At 51.1% G+C, this 16,441-nt stretch overlaps 7 protein-coding genes and 1 non-coding gene across 8 annotated transcripts; 4 read left to right on the top strand and 4 right to left on the bottom strand.

Annotated features, from left to right (window-relative positions):
• The first annotated feature begins 982 nt into the window (after positions 1–982).
• Positions 983–2,226, top strand: BKA58DRAFT_43931 (domain of Kin17 curved DNA-binding protein-domain-containing protein). The gene has a single exon (XM_046173677.1). The coding sequence runs from the start codon at positions 1,161–1,163 to the stop codon at positions 2,040–2,042; it is 882 nt and encodes a 293-aa protein (XP_046021421.1). The 5' UTR covers positions 983–1,160; the 3' UTR covers positions 2,043–2,226.
• On the top strand, positions 2,227–3,489 carry BKA58DRAFT_43932 (uncharacterized protein). Its single transcript, XM_046173679.1, has one exon. It carries the CDS (start codon positions 2,410–2,412, stop codon positions 3,331–3,333), a length of 924 nt encoding a protein of 307 aa, XP_046021420.1. The 5' UTR covers positions 2,227–2,409; the 3' UTR covers positions 3,334–3,489.
• Positions 3,490–6,017: 2,528 nt separating this feature from the next.
• On the bottom strand, positions 6,018–8,147 carry BKA58DRAFT_392591 (cytochrome P450). Its single transcript, XM_046171017.1, has 3 exons — positions 7,425–8,147; positions 6,857–7,374; positions 6,018–6,801 (listed from the first exon to the last, which is right to left on the bottom strand). The coding sequence occupies exons 1-3, from the start codon at positions 7,798–7,800 to the stop codon at positions 6,118–6,120; spliced, it is 1,578 nt and encodes a 525-aa protein (XP_046021419.1). The 5' UTR covers positions 7,801–8,147; the 3' UTR covers positions 6,018–6,117.
• A 770-nt stretch (positions 8,148–8,917) lies between these two features.
• On the top strand, positions 8,918–10,142 carry BKA58DRAFT_323463 (uncharacterized protein; the record flags this gene model as incomplete). Its single annotated transcript, XM_046167916.1, has 3 exons — positions 8,918–9,170; positions 9,222–9,642; positions 9,698–10,142. 3 exons carry the CDS (start codon positions 8,918–8,920, stop codon positions 10,140–10,142), a joined length of 1,119 nt encoding a protein of 372 aa, XP_046021418.1.
• A 133-nt stretch (positions 10,143–10,275) lies between these two features.
• Positions 10,276–10,754, bottom strand: BKA58DRAFT_43913 (uncharacterized protein). The gene has a single exon (XM_046173648.1). It carries the CDS (start codon positions 10,655–10,657, stop codon positions 10,409–10,411), a length of 249 nt encoding a protein of 82 aa, XP_046021417.1. The 5' UTR covers positions 10,658–10,754; the 3' UTR covers positions 10,276–10,408.
• Positions 10,755–11,126: 372 nt separating this feature from the next.
• BKA58DRAFT_t82 lies at positions 11,127–11,222 on the bottom strand. The gene has a single exon. It is a non-coding gene; the product is annotated as a tRNA-Leu (tRNA).
• Positions 11,223–12,057: 835 nt separating this feature from the next.
• On the bottom strand, positions 12,058–12,837 carry BKA58DRAFT_324113 (uncharacterized protein; the record flags this gene model as incomplete). The annotated part of the gene is made up of 1 exon (XM_046167947.1): positions 12,058–12,837. One exon carries the CDS (start codon positions 12,835–12,837, stop codon positions 12,058–12,060), a length of 780 nt encoding a protein of 259 aa, XP_046021416.1.
• Positions 12,838–14,735: 1,898 nt separating this feature from the next.
• Positions 14,736–15,996, top strand: BKA58DRAFT_323351 (uncharacterized protein; the record flags this gene model as incomplete). The annotated part of the gene is made up of 3 exons (XM_046167909.1): positions 14,736–14,793; positions 14,850–15,207; positions 15,258–15,996. 3 exons carry the CDS (start codon positions 14,736–14,738, stop codon positions 15,994–15,996), a joined length of 1,155 nt encoding a protein of 384 aa, XP_046021415.1.
• Between the last annotated feature and the right edge of the window lie 445 nt (positions 15,997–16,441).

Below are 16,441 nucleotides of genomic sequence, written 5' to 3'. Positions count from 1 at the left end.
GAAAGAGAAGAAGAGTGTTGATTGTAGCCAAGACTGCGGGCCGTAACGGGTATGCAAGGTGATGGTTCTGCATTAGGGGCATTGCTGGTACATCACCATTAGTGTTGAACCATGAGAGGGATTTGTGCTCTCAGGCTGGTGGGTATTCCGTAGCAGCGAGGCTCAGAGGCAATTACAATCTGTGCATGAGCAACTCGCACTTACTTCTTTATTCATGCATCACTGTCGTAGCAGTTCCTCACCATCCTTGATATACCTAGGTGTACTCGATATCCGACCTGGGTATCAACGAAGCCGTACTTCCTGCCCCTTTCACCCAGTGCATGGGTAACAAAAGTGCTGTGCTATGACACAGTCTTCCCCATAGCAATATCCCTGGTTCGTATAAGATGACACGCACGCATTCATGGATGATCTTAACGCTCGTCGATGGCGGACTCGAGCCTCTGAGCTATGTAGTCCTTTACTTCAACACAATAGATGTAAATTCCTCTTTTCCCCTATATACCTAGGTACTCTTTCTTGAGCCGCAGTGTTAACCAATCTCCAAAAGCATTTAGCTGTTAGAATTAGCCAGGTCTCAAACATCGTCCATATCACTTATCTTGAACCAGATTTCTATCAACATGTCTGATATGAGATATTGTATGCATACGTCAGAGACAATACCTACTGAGATAGGTATCGTCTCTACATGTCCTCGACGACCTCGGGAGTATTAAACCTCTATTCTTACCCTTGGATCTCCCTGTTCGTACCTCATCGATTTCAGAATTCGTGGTATCCCCTTTGTCTTCATTTACACAGTCCATGGCAGATTCTATTTCATAGGTGTTCAACCCTGAAGTGATCGAGAGAGGGAAACACGTGCACAGTGGACTACAGTTCTGTGCTTAGCGCTAACGCAGCCGCGGGTGGCGATCTTTTTAGTCAGCCACCTGAGCAGCCCTACGAGTTTCGTGAATCCGCGCCAATCTTCAATCACAATACGACCACCCTCTGCGCACCCCGCACCACGATCGCCTACATAAAACTCATAAGATCGCACGGATAGTGTCCTCGAGATCTGCCGTACCTTTGCACTGTATACGCGACCATCGTCCTTGTAATCATAATCCCCTCGACGTCAACCCACCACCGACGCCGCCACAACCGCAACCATGGGCAAAGCCGAGGCGGGTAGTACCAAATGGGTGGCCAACAAGATGAAGTCAAAGGGCTTGCAGCGCTTGCGCTGGTGGTGTGAGCCGTGCCAGAAGCAATGTCGCGACGCCAACGGCTTCAAATGCCACGTCCAGAGCGAGGGCCATGTCCGAAATTTACAAGTTGTCGGCGAGGACCCTAAGAAATACATCCAAGGCTTCAGCAACGACTTCCAAAGGGATTTCGTCAATCTTCTGCGGACAGCACACAACGAGAAATGGATCGGTGTCAACAAGTTCTACAACGAGTATATTCGAGACAAGGAACATGTCCACATGAACGCTACTAAGTGGAGTTCCCTCACCGAATTCGCCAAACACCTAGGACGCGAGGGTATCTGTCATGTTAAGGAAGACGAGAAGGACGGCTTGATGATCGCTTGGAGAGATACTTCCGTTGCGGCTTTGAATAGGCGCAACGAGATTGCCGAGATGGAGGCTGCTGAGGCACGGAGTGGTGCGGGCGAAGACAAGATGTTGAAGAAGATGGCGAAGCGTGCACAAGAAGAAGCCGAGGCCAAGAAGGCTATCGAGGCAAAACGAGCTGCGGCACAAGCTGCAGTGCAACAACAGGTCACCCCGCCGGCAGAAGGAGCGTCTCCAACGGAGGAGAAGAAGGTCGAATCGCTGGTTGACGAACAAATACAAGGAGATGAGATCACCGATGCTACGGAGCCAAAGGCGGATGCAGCGCCTGTCAAGCTCAGTTTCGGGTTGAAAGCAAAGGCTGCGCCTGCGAACAAGGCCGGGCTGAGTCAGATGAAGAGCCAGAGCATCTTCAAGCGGAAGAAGGACGACGCGACAGCGGAACAAAAGCCTGTCAAGAAAGTCAAGTTGTGAGCGGTTGTTGGACCTGATCAATATCCACAATGCATAGCGCGGCGTTTGGGTCAACATTTTTTGGGCAATGCAATAGGATTCAACGTGCCGAGAGGGCATTTGCAATACATCGATTTTGCTGCTGCAGCCATCACCAGCACTTTGCGTATACTTCGGGAAGAGTACCGCGCCATTTCGCGTTCTTCTGTCTAGGGGGTGCACGCGCCATACCATCTCAAACTTAGCGCCATTCGGCGCGTCTACATCATCGCGACGCGTCTTCCTCCAATATATACCCACCACTTCTCGCCTCTTCTGCCTCAAAACCCAACACCTCCGTCTGCAAACTTGTCGCAAATACTTCGCAGCCTGGTCTCTTATCGCAAATATGTCTCTCGTTACCTTATCGTCCCTCCCCGACCCAGTCCTCCATCTAATATCCGTATACCTTGCGCCAGATCGGCCCAGTGTCAACGACGTTGAAGAAGGCCAACAGTCAACACTTTACCGCCATATCATCAATCTCTCCTTGACGGCGCACTCACTAAATCGCATATCGTCCATACACATCGCGAAAAACATCAGCTTAACAGTCGCCTGCACGCGCTGGGATCTGTTCCTACGCACCGTAACCTCGAATCCCACCTACGCGTCGACCGTCAAATACCTGAAAATGAACGAAGGCACGATCGACGACCACTACGGCAAACGTATGGAGGCCATGCTCACAGCGCTGAGTGGATTGGAGGCACTGTACATGCACCACAGCAAACGGAGCCACGCCAATGCCATCCAACAGCTTCTCACCTCAAAGCCACTGCCACTATGGGATACATTGCAGGTACTTCGCTTCGACCACACCAACAAGTGGGGCGAACCGGCCATTGTGCAACTCAATTTCGAACGCAAAGAAATAGACAAGAAAAACGGACTAGGCTTCATAACTGGCACAGAGCTGCTCACTGGAGAACTAGAGGATTTAAGCATTCATAGGTTTCTGGATATACCAGTCATCTCTGGTGTCAAGGCTTCCACACGCGACTTTGAGAACGATGGTGATGACCAGGACGATGCGGATTGGGTGGACGAAGAGGAGGATGAGGAAGCGGACGAAGATAGCGATGGCTGGAGTGAGCGCGACTATGAAGATAACAGCGAGGAGAGTGATTGGGATTCAGAGGATGAGAGTGACTACGAAGACGATTGGGAGGCCGAGTATGGGTTTGCTGTACCAAAGGCTGAGCCCTCTAAGGATCTGCCGGTTCCTAATACTGCGGTCGTTGTCCCTGGGAAAAGCCTTCTGGACTTTTGAGGGTGCATGCGATGTGGAGATGCTTTTTAATGGGCTGAAGAGGCTAATACTAGACTTCTTGTTGTGTATTATACTGCGTTACTTCTACCTGTTTATAAATTCTACTCAGGTATTGATTTTACCTACATATCACAACTAGATCATCAAACAGTGAGACCTACATCTGGAGCATCGCGTTGGGGCTTAACGTTAGCTGTCGGACTTGCTTGTAAGCATAGACCCACACCATTGATATATTGCACCGTATTGCATTTACCATCGGATACTATCGTAGGCTACATATACGCATGTAGCCAAGCGAAGACAACGCTACCAGTTTCGCCCATCAATGCCAAGGGCGATCCGTGGCGTCAAGAGCAACCATTTTCTTCTTCACTTGCTGGACGTACGCATCCAGTGATTTGGCATCCACTGTGAGTTCGCGACCAAGCAACTTCTGCTGGATATGCAGTAGTAACGTATCCCGTTCGAGAACCTTCAGGTCGAGTTCTGCAACGTGCGGACCGGTTGCAGGGTACAACTCGTTCTCATGCAGTATATGGTCGCCGAGGACGTTACGCTTTATTCTCTCTTCATCATCCTCGTCCTCGTCCTTGTCTGAAGGCTTGTCGCCCTTTCTCCAGATGTCCAGATCCAATTTAATCAGTAGAAAAGGAAGACTCTCCAGCATTGAGACAGCGTCTTGTTGGGTATTGAACGAGTTGGTAGTGAGCAGCGATATGTAGCGTACTCATGTGCTGGGATTTCCTGTGCTTTCGATCCACGTAAGTAACTGTTGGCGAACGCTATCGTTGGGTCGCTCGACATAGCCGCTGGAGATTCAAGCCGTTGCTTGACACCACGTATGAGCACAGTAGGACGATGGAAACATCGCTCGATATTGTCCCTCCGCAGATCGCCAAGTTCTTTGGTATCCGAGTCTGGACGCAGCTGTAGAGCATCGATTTCGCAGAGCTTCAGTACCTGTAGCCAAGAATGGTTAGCCTTCTGCTGCATACACACCAGTGAATGTTAATAAGTGATCTTCTTCCAAGGCGCTTCTGTTACATCATTGTTGCTCCTTACCGCGTACAGCAGTATAGAATATGACATTACGAAGATCACAAAGCAATGTAGTCTACTGGGTAATTTGCTTCTATGACAGTCTTGTTGCCTCTTGCAGCCTACAACAGCGAAAAGAAGGAAACTTGGACGCATTGACAGCAATGTAGACTTCTGGGTACTCGCTTTTGTGAAGTTCTTATTACTTGTTGCAGGCTACGATAGTATGAGATAGGAAACTTGAAAGAACGGACACTAATGTAGACTTCTGGGAAACTTTTATCGAGGCGGAAAACTGTATGTATGGGGTATATAGTAGTCTGACATTACAGACATGAAGTACAGAAATGGTCCGATTTGGCCGCTACATAGAAGAATGCATCGTAGCTATAGGAAGATCGTACATGATGCGAGATGGAAGTGTAGGAAACGGAGCCACAGTATGTGGGGTCTACATGGTAGGAATTCGCGGAAAAGAAGCAGATAGATGGCGGTGAACATGTGACTGGCGTGGCGTGCTCGTCTGACTAGGGGGAATTCAGCGTCCGGGTTGATGTGACTTCGGTCGTAGCTCTTGCCGAAGTAGCTGCCCCTACTGTCCTGCAGTATCTTTCACACCGCCATCAGCTCATCGGCTTTTCATCTTGGCTAGTGTCCGACTCCAGCGCCTTGAGAACGAGCTTGGGGTCATACCGAATCCACCAAACTCTGTAATGATCATCAGCGAACTTGGCGCTTCTGCCGTTAGGCAAGCAGCTGAGTCGCACGACGAGGTCGAAGTCCAGTTCGGTGGCTTGTGGCCACGGAATGATCGCTCTCTAGTCGCAGAACCAACCGTCAGCGCTCACGGAAACTAGACTTGGCCCACCCCAAAACTAGTTGGCAGCTTCGATGTCGTTGACGATCGCTTGCACCTCAATCAAGGAGAAAATCGAACACTCTGGAGCCTACATTGACGTCAGGTCATCTAACTTGCATGTTTTTTGTGTTAAAGTAGGCTGCAGACCGGTTCAGTTTCTTCCTCGTACGAGGTACTTGCATAAAGATAAAGGTCGAGGCCGAGGCGCTCGACGATTTTGGCTTTGTATTTGTATGACCGACTTCTGTGCTTCTAAGGGAGCATCTTAGTGCGGTCGTGGAGGTTGTCGCGGTTGCCCGAGCGTCTAGGGTATTGGAGAAGAATGGAGCGGTATTTGCACTGTCGGAAACGTGTCGAAGTGTACCTGGGCATTTTCCGCTCGACGTGCGAGATTTTGCTGTGGCCGAGTGGTCAAAGGTGCTGCGTTTAGATCGTTTTAAACATCCTCCGCAGTCTCTGTGGCTGTTTGTAGTGGAGACAGTCTATGCTCTCCAAATGGAGCCTTTTCGCCCAATGGAGTATGACGAATCGGTGGTGACTGAGATGTCCTACCTTACTGCAACGATGTAGTGCAGCAGGCCACTCAGGTTTTACGCAACACATCATTCCAAACGCAAAGCTACTCGCTCATGGGATATGTTGCACTGAGCAGAGACTGAGATGTGTCGTGGCTATGACCGTCACGATAAATCCAGCCCTGATCTCGAGATCTCATCTGCATACTGACTACATGCAGCCTACGTTAGCATGGCATAGGGAACTTGAAAGGAATGACAGCAATGTAGCCTTCCGGATGATATTCCACGCTATGTTCAGATACAATTCCTATAAATGTAAGAGATCGTTGAGTCGTCAATGCCATCTATACCGTATCCCAAACGTGCTTACTGTGCCTTCACAAACCTGACCATCATCGGCGGCGCACCAGCAGTAAAGTGATCTAGAATGCCTTCCCAGTAAGCGTTCACATCCGTCCCCTCGTCAAGCATAACATCAAACTCGGCCACGACCCTCCCAATCACACTTCTTAACTCCATCAACGACAGTGCTTTGCCCGCACAGCTATGTGACCCCGTCGAGAATGGAATGAACGCCTGCCTGTTGAGTACCAACTCCGGCTTGGTAGTCCAGCGCTCAGGTATGAACTGATCAGGAGCCACAAAGTTCCTCGCGTCGCGGAACAGCGGGAAGATAGGGATATGTACTATCATGTTTCCTGGGATGAAGCGCCCGTTTATCTCCATACCTTGTGGCGGCGTGATGCGTTGGGAGCCGAAGAAGACGGAAGGCCACATGCGCATCGACTCTTGGATACAAGCTTCTAGCATTGGCATGGGTCGCTGGCAGTCGTAGGTGCTCATATTGGAGAGGAACTCGGCGCGGACGGCGGCCATGTAGTGTGGGTGTGTGGCGAGATGCATGAAGAGGAAAGTCAGAGCGGTGGACGTTGTTTCGCTGCCAGCGGAGATGATGAGGCGCGATTCGCCGTAGAGAAGTTCGCGGCCTTCTGGTGTTTTGGGCGTGGAGGTGATGAGATGAGAGATCAGGTCCGGTTTGGCGTCTCTGACCTAGAGAAGACTGTTAGTAATGGCTTTGGTTATCTTGCGAGGAAGAGAGATGTACCTGCATGCGTGCTTTCATTTGGCTGACGCTCCAGTCTCGCCATTCTTTCATGGGTCCGTTGAACGAGGTAAGAACACCGATCGCGTTCATTAGCCATGGCATCAGATACATGTATCCCAAAGCCTGAACGCTGCCCATCATAGTAGCAAGAATGCTCGCAGCGACGTCGCTTTGTTCGCCTTTGATGAAGCCCATGGGCTTGCCGAAGGCCAGCGCTGCCATGACGTCGTAGCTATAGTAGCTTGCATACACAAGCAGCGGAACTGACCTTCCTTCCTCGTTCCGCAACCGTGTAAGTAGCTGGTCTGTGAAGTTTTCGACTTGAGGCGCGTAGTCGGAAAGCGATGCCTTCATCGCATTGTCCCAGATCTTGCGGCGCTGGCGGTGGAACGCCTTGTCGCGATTGAGGTGCAAAGACTTTTCCATGACGTCAAAGAACGGTCCTTTTGAAGTCTGTGATTGGGCTCCGAGGATTGGTTGTATCGCAGCTACATCGAAGATCGTGAGCTCACGTGGTCCTGACGGTGTTAACACTGGATGTGGAAGGAAGTACACGGGTTGGACAGACCCGTCCTAACATAATCGCCGTATTGGCCTTGCAATCGCTGAAGGACTCTATGGTAATGCAAGCTGCTATCATATGTCTGCTTGACGGCCCACCATCTTGATAGTTTCGCAGCCCAGGGCCCCGGGTAGTCGTTGAGTGGGTGAAAGAAGCCACGGTACGCTCCGATGTATAGCCATAGTGGAACCCAGAAGAAACTCGTTACTAGTGTCGCGGCGGTGAGTCCAGTGTAATATGATAGAACCCAGTATGCGGTAATCGCTAGTCCAAGGATCTGAAGGGTCAAATGGTCGACTTCCACTCGTCGCAAAATGAACTCGTGCAGGATGACTGCCGATAAGGGTGCGAACACAAAAACAGCGGTAGGAACCGAATCCATGGTTTCTTGTGGATGGCACCGGAATCTTGTTTGGGTTTGCTGGAGTTCAGTGTAATCAAGTGCCAGGCCGCGGTGGCCGATAGCTAGTTCTCGGTTGCTACTCGGTAAAGGCAACCGCCATCCACCGCCTGTGCTTGAATATGGGAGTACTGGAAGTCCGTATCCACCGTTGTGATTTCAGTGTGTTGTTTTTATCGGGAGTACGAAACGTGGAAGTTTGCATGTGCGATGCGTTTGGTCGGAAGCCCACAGTCACACGTGGAGACTGGTACGACAACGCGATCGGCAGCCCCGGTTTATGAAGTGGGACATGGCCAGGTCTCCGTTGATCCTTCTGACCGCAGATTGCGACTGCAGTTGGTGCTCCGCAACAGGAATCTTGCCGCATAGTAATTAGTGTGCAGGGGTCAGCATTACAATGCTAGGTTTTGTCGCACACTATCGCACATAGCCGACTAGCGTCTCGGTGCGAACTCATGTCTAGTTAGTCTTCCAACGTGTCGATATCGTGGAGTTCTCTAGCGGACCAAAACCGTTTAGTCCTCTGCGAAAGGAGGAATGTGGTGTAGCCTCAATTCTCCGACCGCCACATTATCGGATGTGGTAGTGCCGTAACGCGGCGTGTGTGACTTCGGTACGTAGATCAGAGTTGCTGTTGCTGAGTGGCGCTTACCCTGTTCAAAGACGGCCTGGGGAAAGGTAAGCAGGCAAGTGTCTGCTAGGCGAGGTGGCGGCAGGGCTCGGTTCGCTTAGAACGTATAGGCTGAACGGGTAGGTAGAAAAGGACATGGTTCCTCTTCTTATGATTTCATGAAGATCTTATCTGGTATTCAATTCAAGCCTCCGACCGAGCAATTTCGGGAGATGCGCACATCCATGAACGTTGTGCCGAGAATGCGCCAGCACCTTACGGTTCCACTGTTGAACAGGCAAGGTTGTACGGAAAGGATCTTTCGTGTACCCCCGTCTTAAGATCGCTGGCACCTGGCAAGGTAACTCAGGCTGCGTGTAAGATAAGTTCGATGCATGTCCGGGACAAAACCCAAGGTCCTAGCGATCACGCCTTCCCTTCAAAGTTCCGACTTCTTCTGCAAGCCCAAGAAATTCTTCGGCTGGGATGACCGCGATTACGACCATGTCGGGCGTCCTGCCTGCGCCACCTGGTGTTGAGACAGACTTCAGTGGTGAACGAACGGATCTTCAGAAGAGAATCGTCGTGGTGTATGTAGTGATGACGATACTCTCGACCTTCGTGCTCGGATTGCGATTGTATACGCGCATCTTCATCCGCCGTATGACCGGCTTGGACGATGTGCTGGTGGTACTCAGCTGGTGCGGCTGCATCGCATGGATGGTCATATGTTTCCGAAGTGAGTCTGCCCCTCTGCTTACTCTGAGTGCGCAACTGACCTAAAATGTAGCGTTCCAGTATGGCTTCGGTCAACATATGTGGAATGTGACTATGCAGCAAATGTTGGGCTATACGAAGATGCTCGTCGGTATCATGGTGGTGTATGTCTGGACTCCAGCTCTAGCTAAACTCTCGTTATTAGCACTCTACTACCGACTCAATCCAGATCAGAAAGTCCAAGCAGCCATCTACGCATTGGCAGTCCTAGTCACTGGATACTCCTTGGCCATCACCATAGTCGCCGCCGGACCCTGCAATCCGCGATCCCATACGGACCAAAGGTGTCTTACAGACCTCAACCTGTTCATGGCCTGTATAAACATCATCACAGACTTCTTGATCCTGTGCCTGCCGATACCGATGTTGCGCGCCCTGCAGCTACCCGCTAAACAAAAGATATTACTGGGATTTGTGTTTGCTCTAGGATCTGGGTAAACTTCCTCGGGTAATGCGCCATCTTGCCTTCGGTGCTAACAGTCTCTGTAGTGTCGTAGTCATATCCACCGTCCGCATCATCTACGTCTACAGTATGATTAGCGATCCCGACGCAACTTACAACGTGGCCAAAGCATGCATCTTCTCTACGGTCGAGCTCAACGGTGGAGTCATTTGCGCATGCGTTGCGCTACTCAAGCCTTTCATACAGCAGTACATGCCCTGGATACTGGCCCTTTCGAGCGGAAGCGGAAGCGGAGATGGATCCAAGATTCGCAAGTTGAAGATGTTCGTGAAACGGAGCGGGGAGAAGAGCTATGAACTACAAAGTGCAGACGCAGATACAGATGCGACTAAGCATGCTGATGACAGGCCAGATCATCGGATTGCTGTGACCAAATCATACAGTGTCCAGGGTTCGAAGACAGGAAAAAGCGATGGCGACAGCATGGAAGACCTCTTTGCGCCGAATGCGGGCTGGAATGGTGGTCGGTAGCCGTCCTCCCTAGGATCCGTCGGGAATGTATATGTGTGTACGATCGCGAGGACGTGTGAGGATATTGAAGGGATTGCTTCGAACGGGAGTCCCTGATGATCACGCCGTCGCGGGCTTGGCGCAAGCCCGACGGAAGGGACCACCTGTAGAAGGACCAGTACCTAGATAGCTGCAATACGACACCAGTGTTCAATCTTGGCCTTGAAGGCAGCTGAGGGTATCAAGAGTGCGCATTGGAAGAAGTGGGTATCGACAACAACCCCGCTCTAACCCATCTGCATCTTCTCATCTTCCTGACGTGGCTCGCTTGAAGATATGGATAGCCCCTCCATAGCGATCTTAGCCATATACTCGTCCACCATCAGCTTAATATTGCGATATTGAGTGCTGTTGGAACCGAATGTTGCAAGCGCATTGCGGAGGGAGGATTGGAGCTGGTCCGAGTCAATCGTGCATCCACACTCCATTGCCCACAACCTTGGAAGTCCTGACACGATGGAAAAGTGCGACAACATACCGATAGAAGCAAGTCGTCGGATTGAGAAGGCATGGTATCTGCTAGGGAATATCGACGCGTGATCGCCGATGTTTGAGTATTGATAAAGTCCTTATGCCAAGTATCGTGGTCTGCTAGAGAGAAGGCGCACGCTCGGAAGGCGGTTGTAGAAGATGGTCTAGGTTGAGTAAACCTTGAGGGTGTGATGAGGAATGAGAAGATTTTGCGTAAGCGAAGTAGTAAAGATCACTGTGAGCCGAGATTCGTTTGCAGGCTCAGAGCAATATAGAAAAGAAGATCTCGCAATCTACCACGTCCAAAGCAGTCTATGCGCTTGGTATGGGCCTTATGTGCGCTGCGCACCAGCTATGCATACTCGCCAGCGCAAGCCATAAGCCAGCTACCACCACCTTCAGCCTTTTTCACTTGGAACAAAAAGAGACGCCCACGTTCTTGATGGAGGCAAAAAGATTGGGCAGTTGAAGTGTTGACAAGAGTGGGATTCGAACCCACGCCCGTGAAGACTGCGGAGGATGTTTAGAACGACCTAAACGCAGCGCCTTAGACCACTCGGCCATCTTGCCGTTGATTACTTCATGTAAAACAACCAGACTATCCATTTTATAACCTCAAATTCAATTTGACTGAGTTATAACAGGATAGGCAGAGGATGAGTAAAGGCTTTGTCCTTGAGGTGGAGATACTCCACTATTGACTGTGAACCAAGCGAGTGGATCCCACATGCGAACACATGAAGACAGAATATTGATCGACATGAGATACGCCGTGATGACATTCTGTTATGGACAGGTGCAGTCAGGGGTATGCCTTGGACAGCAGTCATCTCTCAGAGATGGCTATATTCGCCACCAGCACAACAAGACAACCTACCTAGCTATTGTACCGTCGTAACACTATCACGCCAACAGTGCACATCACGTCGTGCAAGAGTACAGGCCACTCAATTATTCACGACCAACATGCATCAGTCGGAGTCATAGGCAACAGTCACCAGCGTTGCAGTCTGAGTTGGCCAAGGCTGAGTCATACTATATCACAGGAGTCACTGTGGCAAAGAGTCATTCGTGAATCATGTATATATAAGGAGACTATCCCGGAGACTTCAGCACGAAAGCTCTCCGCGACTATGAATGCATGCATCAGAAACTAACAACACCACATTACCACCTGCACCAGGCGGAGTCAATCGAAAACCACAAGGGGAGACTGCACACCGGCGATAAAACATAAGGACAGAAGCGCGGAAACACCATCCATCCAGTGACGGGGAGGCGACAGAAGCGAAAGGAAATACCGCGGGAAACAACACGGATAGGAAAACTTTTGCCGAAAGGCAAGGCTGGTTTCTTCACCAGCTCCTTACGACCACCGGGAACCATATGAGAGAGACGAGGACATTCATTGTCCGCTGTATCCATGAGCCATAGCAATGCTCTTCCACTTTTCGACCTCAGCCTCGAGCTCAGAGTTGCGAGCCTCGAGGGTGCTGACATGGTCAAACTTCCGTTGTCGCGACTCACGAGCAGCAAGGGTATTGCGTGCGCGCTTCAGAGCGATCTTATCGCTAGGGTCGACGGTGATGCTGGGCAGAGGACCCTTGCGCCGACGAGACTTGCTGATGCCGTTTGTTGCAGGTGAGTTGGTGACAGATGACTTGCGTCGAGAGTAGTTGTCCAAAACGAGGGGTGAGCCGGTGCTTGAAGAACCAGATCGCTCCATAGACTGGCTGCTGATAGTGCGGTCCATGGGCATGGAGATAGCAGGTGCATAGACAGTATCAGGAACCTTGGTCTCCTGCTCGGGGAACAGGGAGAACCAGTCGCTCGTGTCGGAAATAACAGGCTCGCCGTTGAACATCGGCGAGCACTCGAAGCTATCGTTGATGAAGGGGGAATCACCGATATCGGGAGAAGTTAAGTTGGTGAACGCCGTAGAAGGGGGTGCAGACCCAAAGCCATCATTGAAGATGTCCTTGGGGGACACAGTGCGCGTAGACCCGGCGGCAACGGAAGGATCGTTGATCGCCGTGAATGCGGACACCTGGTCCATAGAAAAGCCTCCGTTGTTGAAGTTGGACATCAGGCTTGCGCCCGAGTCGAAGGAGTTGTTGCTGTTCAAGTCTGCGGGGAACGTGAGCTCGCGATCGAGAGCGGGGAAAGCGTGCGTCGTACCTGCCATGTTTGGGACGTTGTGCAGTTGAGGAATGTTGTTGCTAGAGCTGGGGAACAGTGGAACCGGAGGACGTTGGCGTAACCGTGGCTGTTGGAATTCTGTAGTAGATGACGGGGCAGAATTTGCGTAGAAGTGCTGGCCGTTGTTAAACGTATGCCCAGGCTGAGGCGCGCTCGGTGCTCGCAGAGGCCGCTGGGAGACCTGTGGTTGATCGTAGAGCACGAAGTCCGACTGCGGATGGGCGAATGCTTGTTGACTCGTATGTTGTGGTTGCCGGGTGGCGTGGGGAGCTGGTGAAGAAAGCCATGATGACTGTTGAGAAGCCGTGATGGTCGACGTGAAGTCGAACGGGAGGGAAGACGGCGAACTAAAGTTGCGCGAGGCGAGACTTGAGTTCAGAGGTTCCGGGAAGGAAGACTCTGAGGTTGGAGTTGAAGTGGGGATGGTGGGTATTGTTATGTCGGCGGTTAGCGGACGGCGAGATGCGGGGGAAGTTAAAAGGCAGCCATTGTTCGTGACTGTCTTGTGTATTGTTTCGTGGTGTAGTATGATGAGGTGAGTAGGAAGGAGAAATTCAGGCAGCGAGGGAAGTGGGGGATTAAAAGTAACCCGAAGCGAGCGCGGCGCCAGGAAGGGCCGAATTCTGTGACTCACAAAAAGGTGCAGCAGTGTCGGTGGCTCCCAACCAATGACTTCTCCCACCGGCGCCATCTCCCATCAGCCCTAGGGCCCGATGCGGCTAACCAGGCATCACGTTCGCGAAAGAGCGCGCACGATTTCATCCTTTGATGTTGTTGCGCGGCCTGTCCATGGCCTCTCAGGTATAGTCACGTCTATTCCTGACGTCCGGAGAACTTCAATTCCCTCATCTACCCACAGAAAAAGACCGTCGAACGTCGCGACCATGATACACTGTGCCATCCATCAGCGTCGCAACCACTAGCAATCAGGCATCAGCTTTTGTGCGCCTCTACAATAGGGCGCGCGCCATCGGACATGGGGTACCCCAGTCAGCTGCACTCTGTATTCCAACCGGTGGAGGTGCTTACGAAGAGCCAACCCAAGAAGGGCGAGATGGAAAAAGAAGGCGGAGCAGCTGCGCCCTTTCCATCAATCCTAGATTGGCAGATGCGCGCGGTATGCGCCCCCGTTTCTCAGATTGATTGCCAATATTGGTGCCTTCACTACTGTCTTCTGCGCAGTTGCGCGATTGCGCGTAGGCTCTGTGAAAGGCCCAAGATACCACGTTAAGAGCGGTGAAGAAAGGTGTGAAACAATAAGGTTGTCTGCCACATCCAGCGCGCTGGGTCGCAGGGTGGCTCGCACAGTCCCATTGATATTCGGAGCCGCACTCAGCCTCCGACGTGCTGCAAAAAGCGCAGCACAGCATGGCATTGGACAATGAGAGTGGCTCGGCGTGAATCCTGTCACACGTAGCCTCGCTTCCGTGGCTAGCGCTCGCATCTGCTTCTTCTTCAGAGTTGACGGATTTTGTTGTGTTTGGTTCTACCAGTGACAACTCATACGTGACCCGCCTGTCACTGCGAATTTCCCAAGGTTACGCACAATCAAATCGGCCCTATGCGGCCGCGGATAGCTGTGTTTCAGGTTGGAATAGTCGACAATCAAACAGCTTACCTAACATGCATGGAGAACAAGGACCCCGAACCCCATGTCTTGATGTTCGATAATCCAACACGTTATCCGTCATCAAGGCGGGGCTAGTTTGCGCAGCCATTCTTCATGGGGATGTGCATACAGAGCTGGCGAATTTAGGCGTCCTCGGATTACGATCCCCGATCCCACGCTGAACCACAACATCATTCTGATACCGGGCTCGACATCTCCACTTTCAGCAATATTGCTTCTCCGATCTCAACATCTCCGTGACCCAAGACTATACAATGGTGCAGCACCATAAGCAACCAGCGGCAAAACTACATGCGGCTTGCGATGAGTGCCGTGAGTACCTCAAGCTAGGCTTCCATCTGCCCCGCGCGACGCTCAACTATGCCCAGGGACACGAAAGTTGAAATGCTCTGGCCACACTCCAAGATGTGTTCGTTGCGAGAGAGAAAAGATTGATTGTGCTTATTCGCCGCAGAAGCAGATGGGTCGCCCCAGGAAACGAATGAGAGAGGACGAACCGGACGAAATAACGGGATTACTTGCGGTAGTGCAAGACGACTTCACCAACGTCTGGAACGACTTCTCTGGTGTTCCAAATTTGCTAGATCTTGACAATCTGACTTCTCCCTCACTTTTGCAAGACGTGCAATCATCAGATGGGTCGGCAGGATGCGGAATCGTGACGCCACAGCACTATGACTTTACCTTTCAAGATCCGTCTGGAACGACAATTGGGTCTGATAACATGTATGCGAGCCTCTTCAAAAATGTTTTGATCAGTACTAAAGCCATTACAGGTATAATCTGGACCCGCCCCTCGACCCAGCACTATGGAATTTACAACCTGACCTTCCACCTGACATCCAGCCAACTAGTCTTCCCGAACCAGTCCCCGATCAATCAGATCCAGAGCAGTGCTCGTGTCTTACGACGACATGGTTGACTCTCACCGAGCTACAAGCTGTCGTTACCTTTCAATTTCCCCAGGTTATCATACCCTTACGAAAAGCGATGTCAGCGCTCTCGGATCTAATACATTGTAAACAATGTCCAAAGGAATCATATTCCGCAATCCAGAATGTACAGTCAATAGTGTCTGTGATGAAAGCAATAGTGGAACGCTTCAACAAAGTGTTGAATGAGGTCAATCGCGAGGCCGCGCGTATGGAAGAGACTGGTCAGAAAAAACCATTTCGGATCGGAGATAACAGCCAGGCTTTGCAACATCTCCATACCGGGACCCTTGACTGCCCGATGGGGTTCAACATTGAGATTGAGGCAAAGGATTGGAGGAGACTTGTCAAGACTGCGCTCAAGACGGAAATTTACGGTGGAGGTAGCAATCCACGACCACTGTTGGACTTGGTGAAGGAGAGCGAAGCGAGGCAAGAAACTTGGCATAACGGGAAGCATTCTTGGAGCGATGAGATGAGGCAGCTACATGCTGGAAGACCTGAATGCGATAGTTCGACAAGCTGCGAGGCGTTGGGAGCGCAGCACATACGGAGAGTTATCAATAACCTGAATTGGGGTTGATGGGCTACAATCAGGCTTGAGGATTTGTTGAGAGTAAAGTCACTTATCTCGCTTCCCCTTCTAGCCACAATCTCATACTATGCTGGCGAAGTATTACAACTCGACACAACAACTGTAGTGAAGGCAAGAGTCAGCCATACCAAATAAGCCCGCAGAACACTTGCACTCACTTGATAAGGTCGGTATAGGGGTCGCAATGGGCTGCTCACTTTACTAGCAAGCCTGGGATATCACCGCTGATAGATTTGCATGCTCACATCCACTAGGCAGCAGCGCTAGCGCAGGTTCAAGGCACACAAATCGCCAGTGACTTTGTTTCCCTCCTTCACTCCACTCTACTCTTCGCTGTCTTACTCGGTACCCCGCACAGCTCCATCGAAACTGCGCACAACCAGCCATGACAGCAACAAAAGAAGTTACAACCAGGAGTGGTGTGCCTTCTGAA

This window comes from Alternaria rosae (assembly GCF_020736505.1).
Source record: "Alternaria rosae strain MPI-PUGE-AT-0040 chromosome Unknown BKA58scaffold_10, whole genome shotgun sequence".
NCBI classification, from domain to species: domain Eukaryota; kingdom Fungi; phylum Ascomycota; class Dothideomycetes; order Pleosporales; family Pleosporaceae; genus Alternaria; species Alternaria rosae.
The sequence above is the reverse complement of the archived record's forward strand: the minus strand, read 5'-3'. Positions and strand labels throughout refer to the sequence as shown.

What these genes read in the sequence shown, in the direction of transcription:
- BKA58DRAFT_43931 (XM_046173677.1), top strand. Translation starts at nt 1,161, where the DNA reads ATGGGCAAAGCCGAGGCGGGTAGTACCAAATGGGTGGCCAACAAGATG.
- BKA58DRAFT_43932 (XM_046173679.1), top strand. Translation starts at nt 2,410, where the DNA reads ATGTCTCTCGTTACCTTATCGTCCCTCCCCGACCCAGTCCTCCATCTA.
- BKA58DRAFT_392591 (XM_046171017.1), bottom strand. Translation starts at nt 7,800, where the DNA reads ATGGATTCGGTTCCTACCGCTGTTTTTGTGTTCGCACCCTTATCGGCA. An exon ending in CGGCGATTATGTTAGGACGG is followed by an intron (nt 7,375 to 7,424) that starts GTCTGTCCAACC and finishes TAACACCGTCAG; the next exon opens with GACCACGTGAGCTCACGATC. An exon ending in AAATGAAAGCACGCATGCAG is followed by an intron (nt 6,802 to 6,856) that starts GTACATCTCTCT and finishes AGTCTTCTCTAG; the next exon opens with GTCAGAGACGCCAAACCGGA.
- BKA58DRAFT_43913 (XM_046173648.1), bottom strand. Translation starts at nt 10,657, where the DNA reads ATGTTGTCGCACTTTTCCATCGTGTCAGGACTTCCAAGGTTGTGGGCA.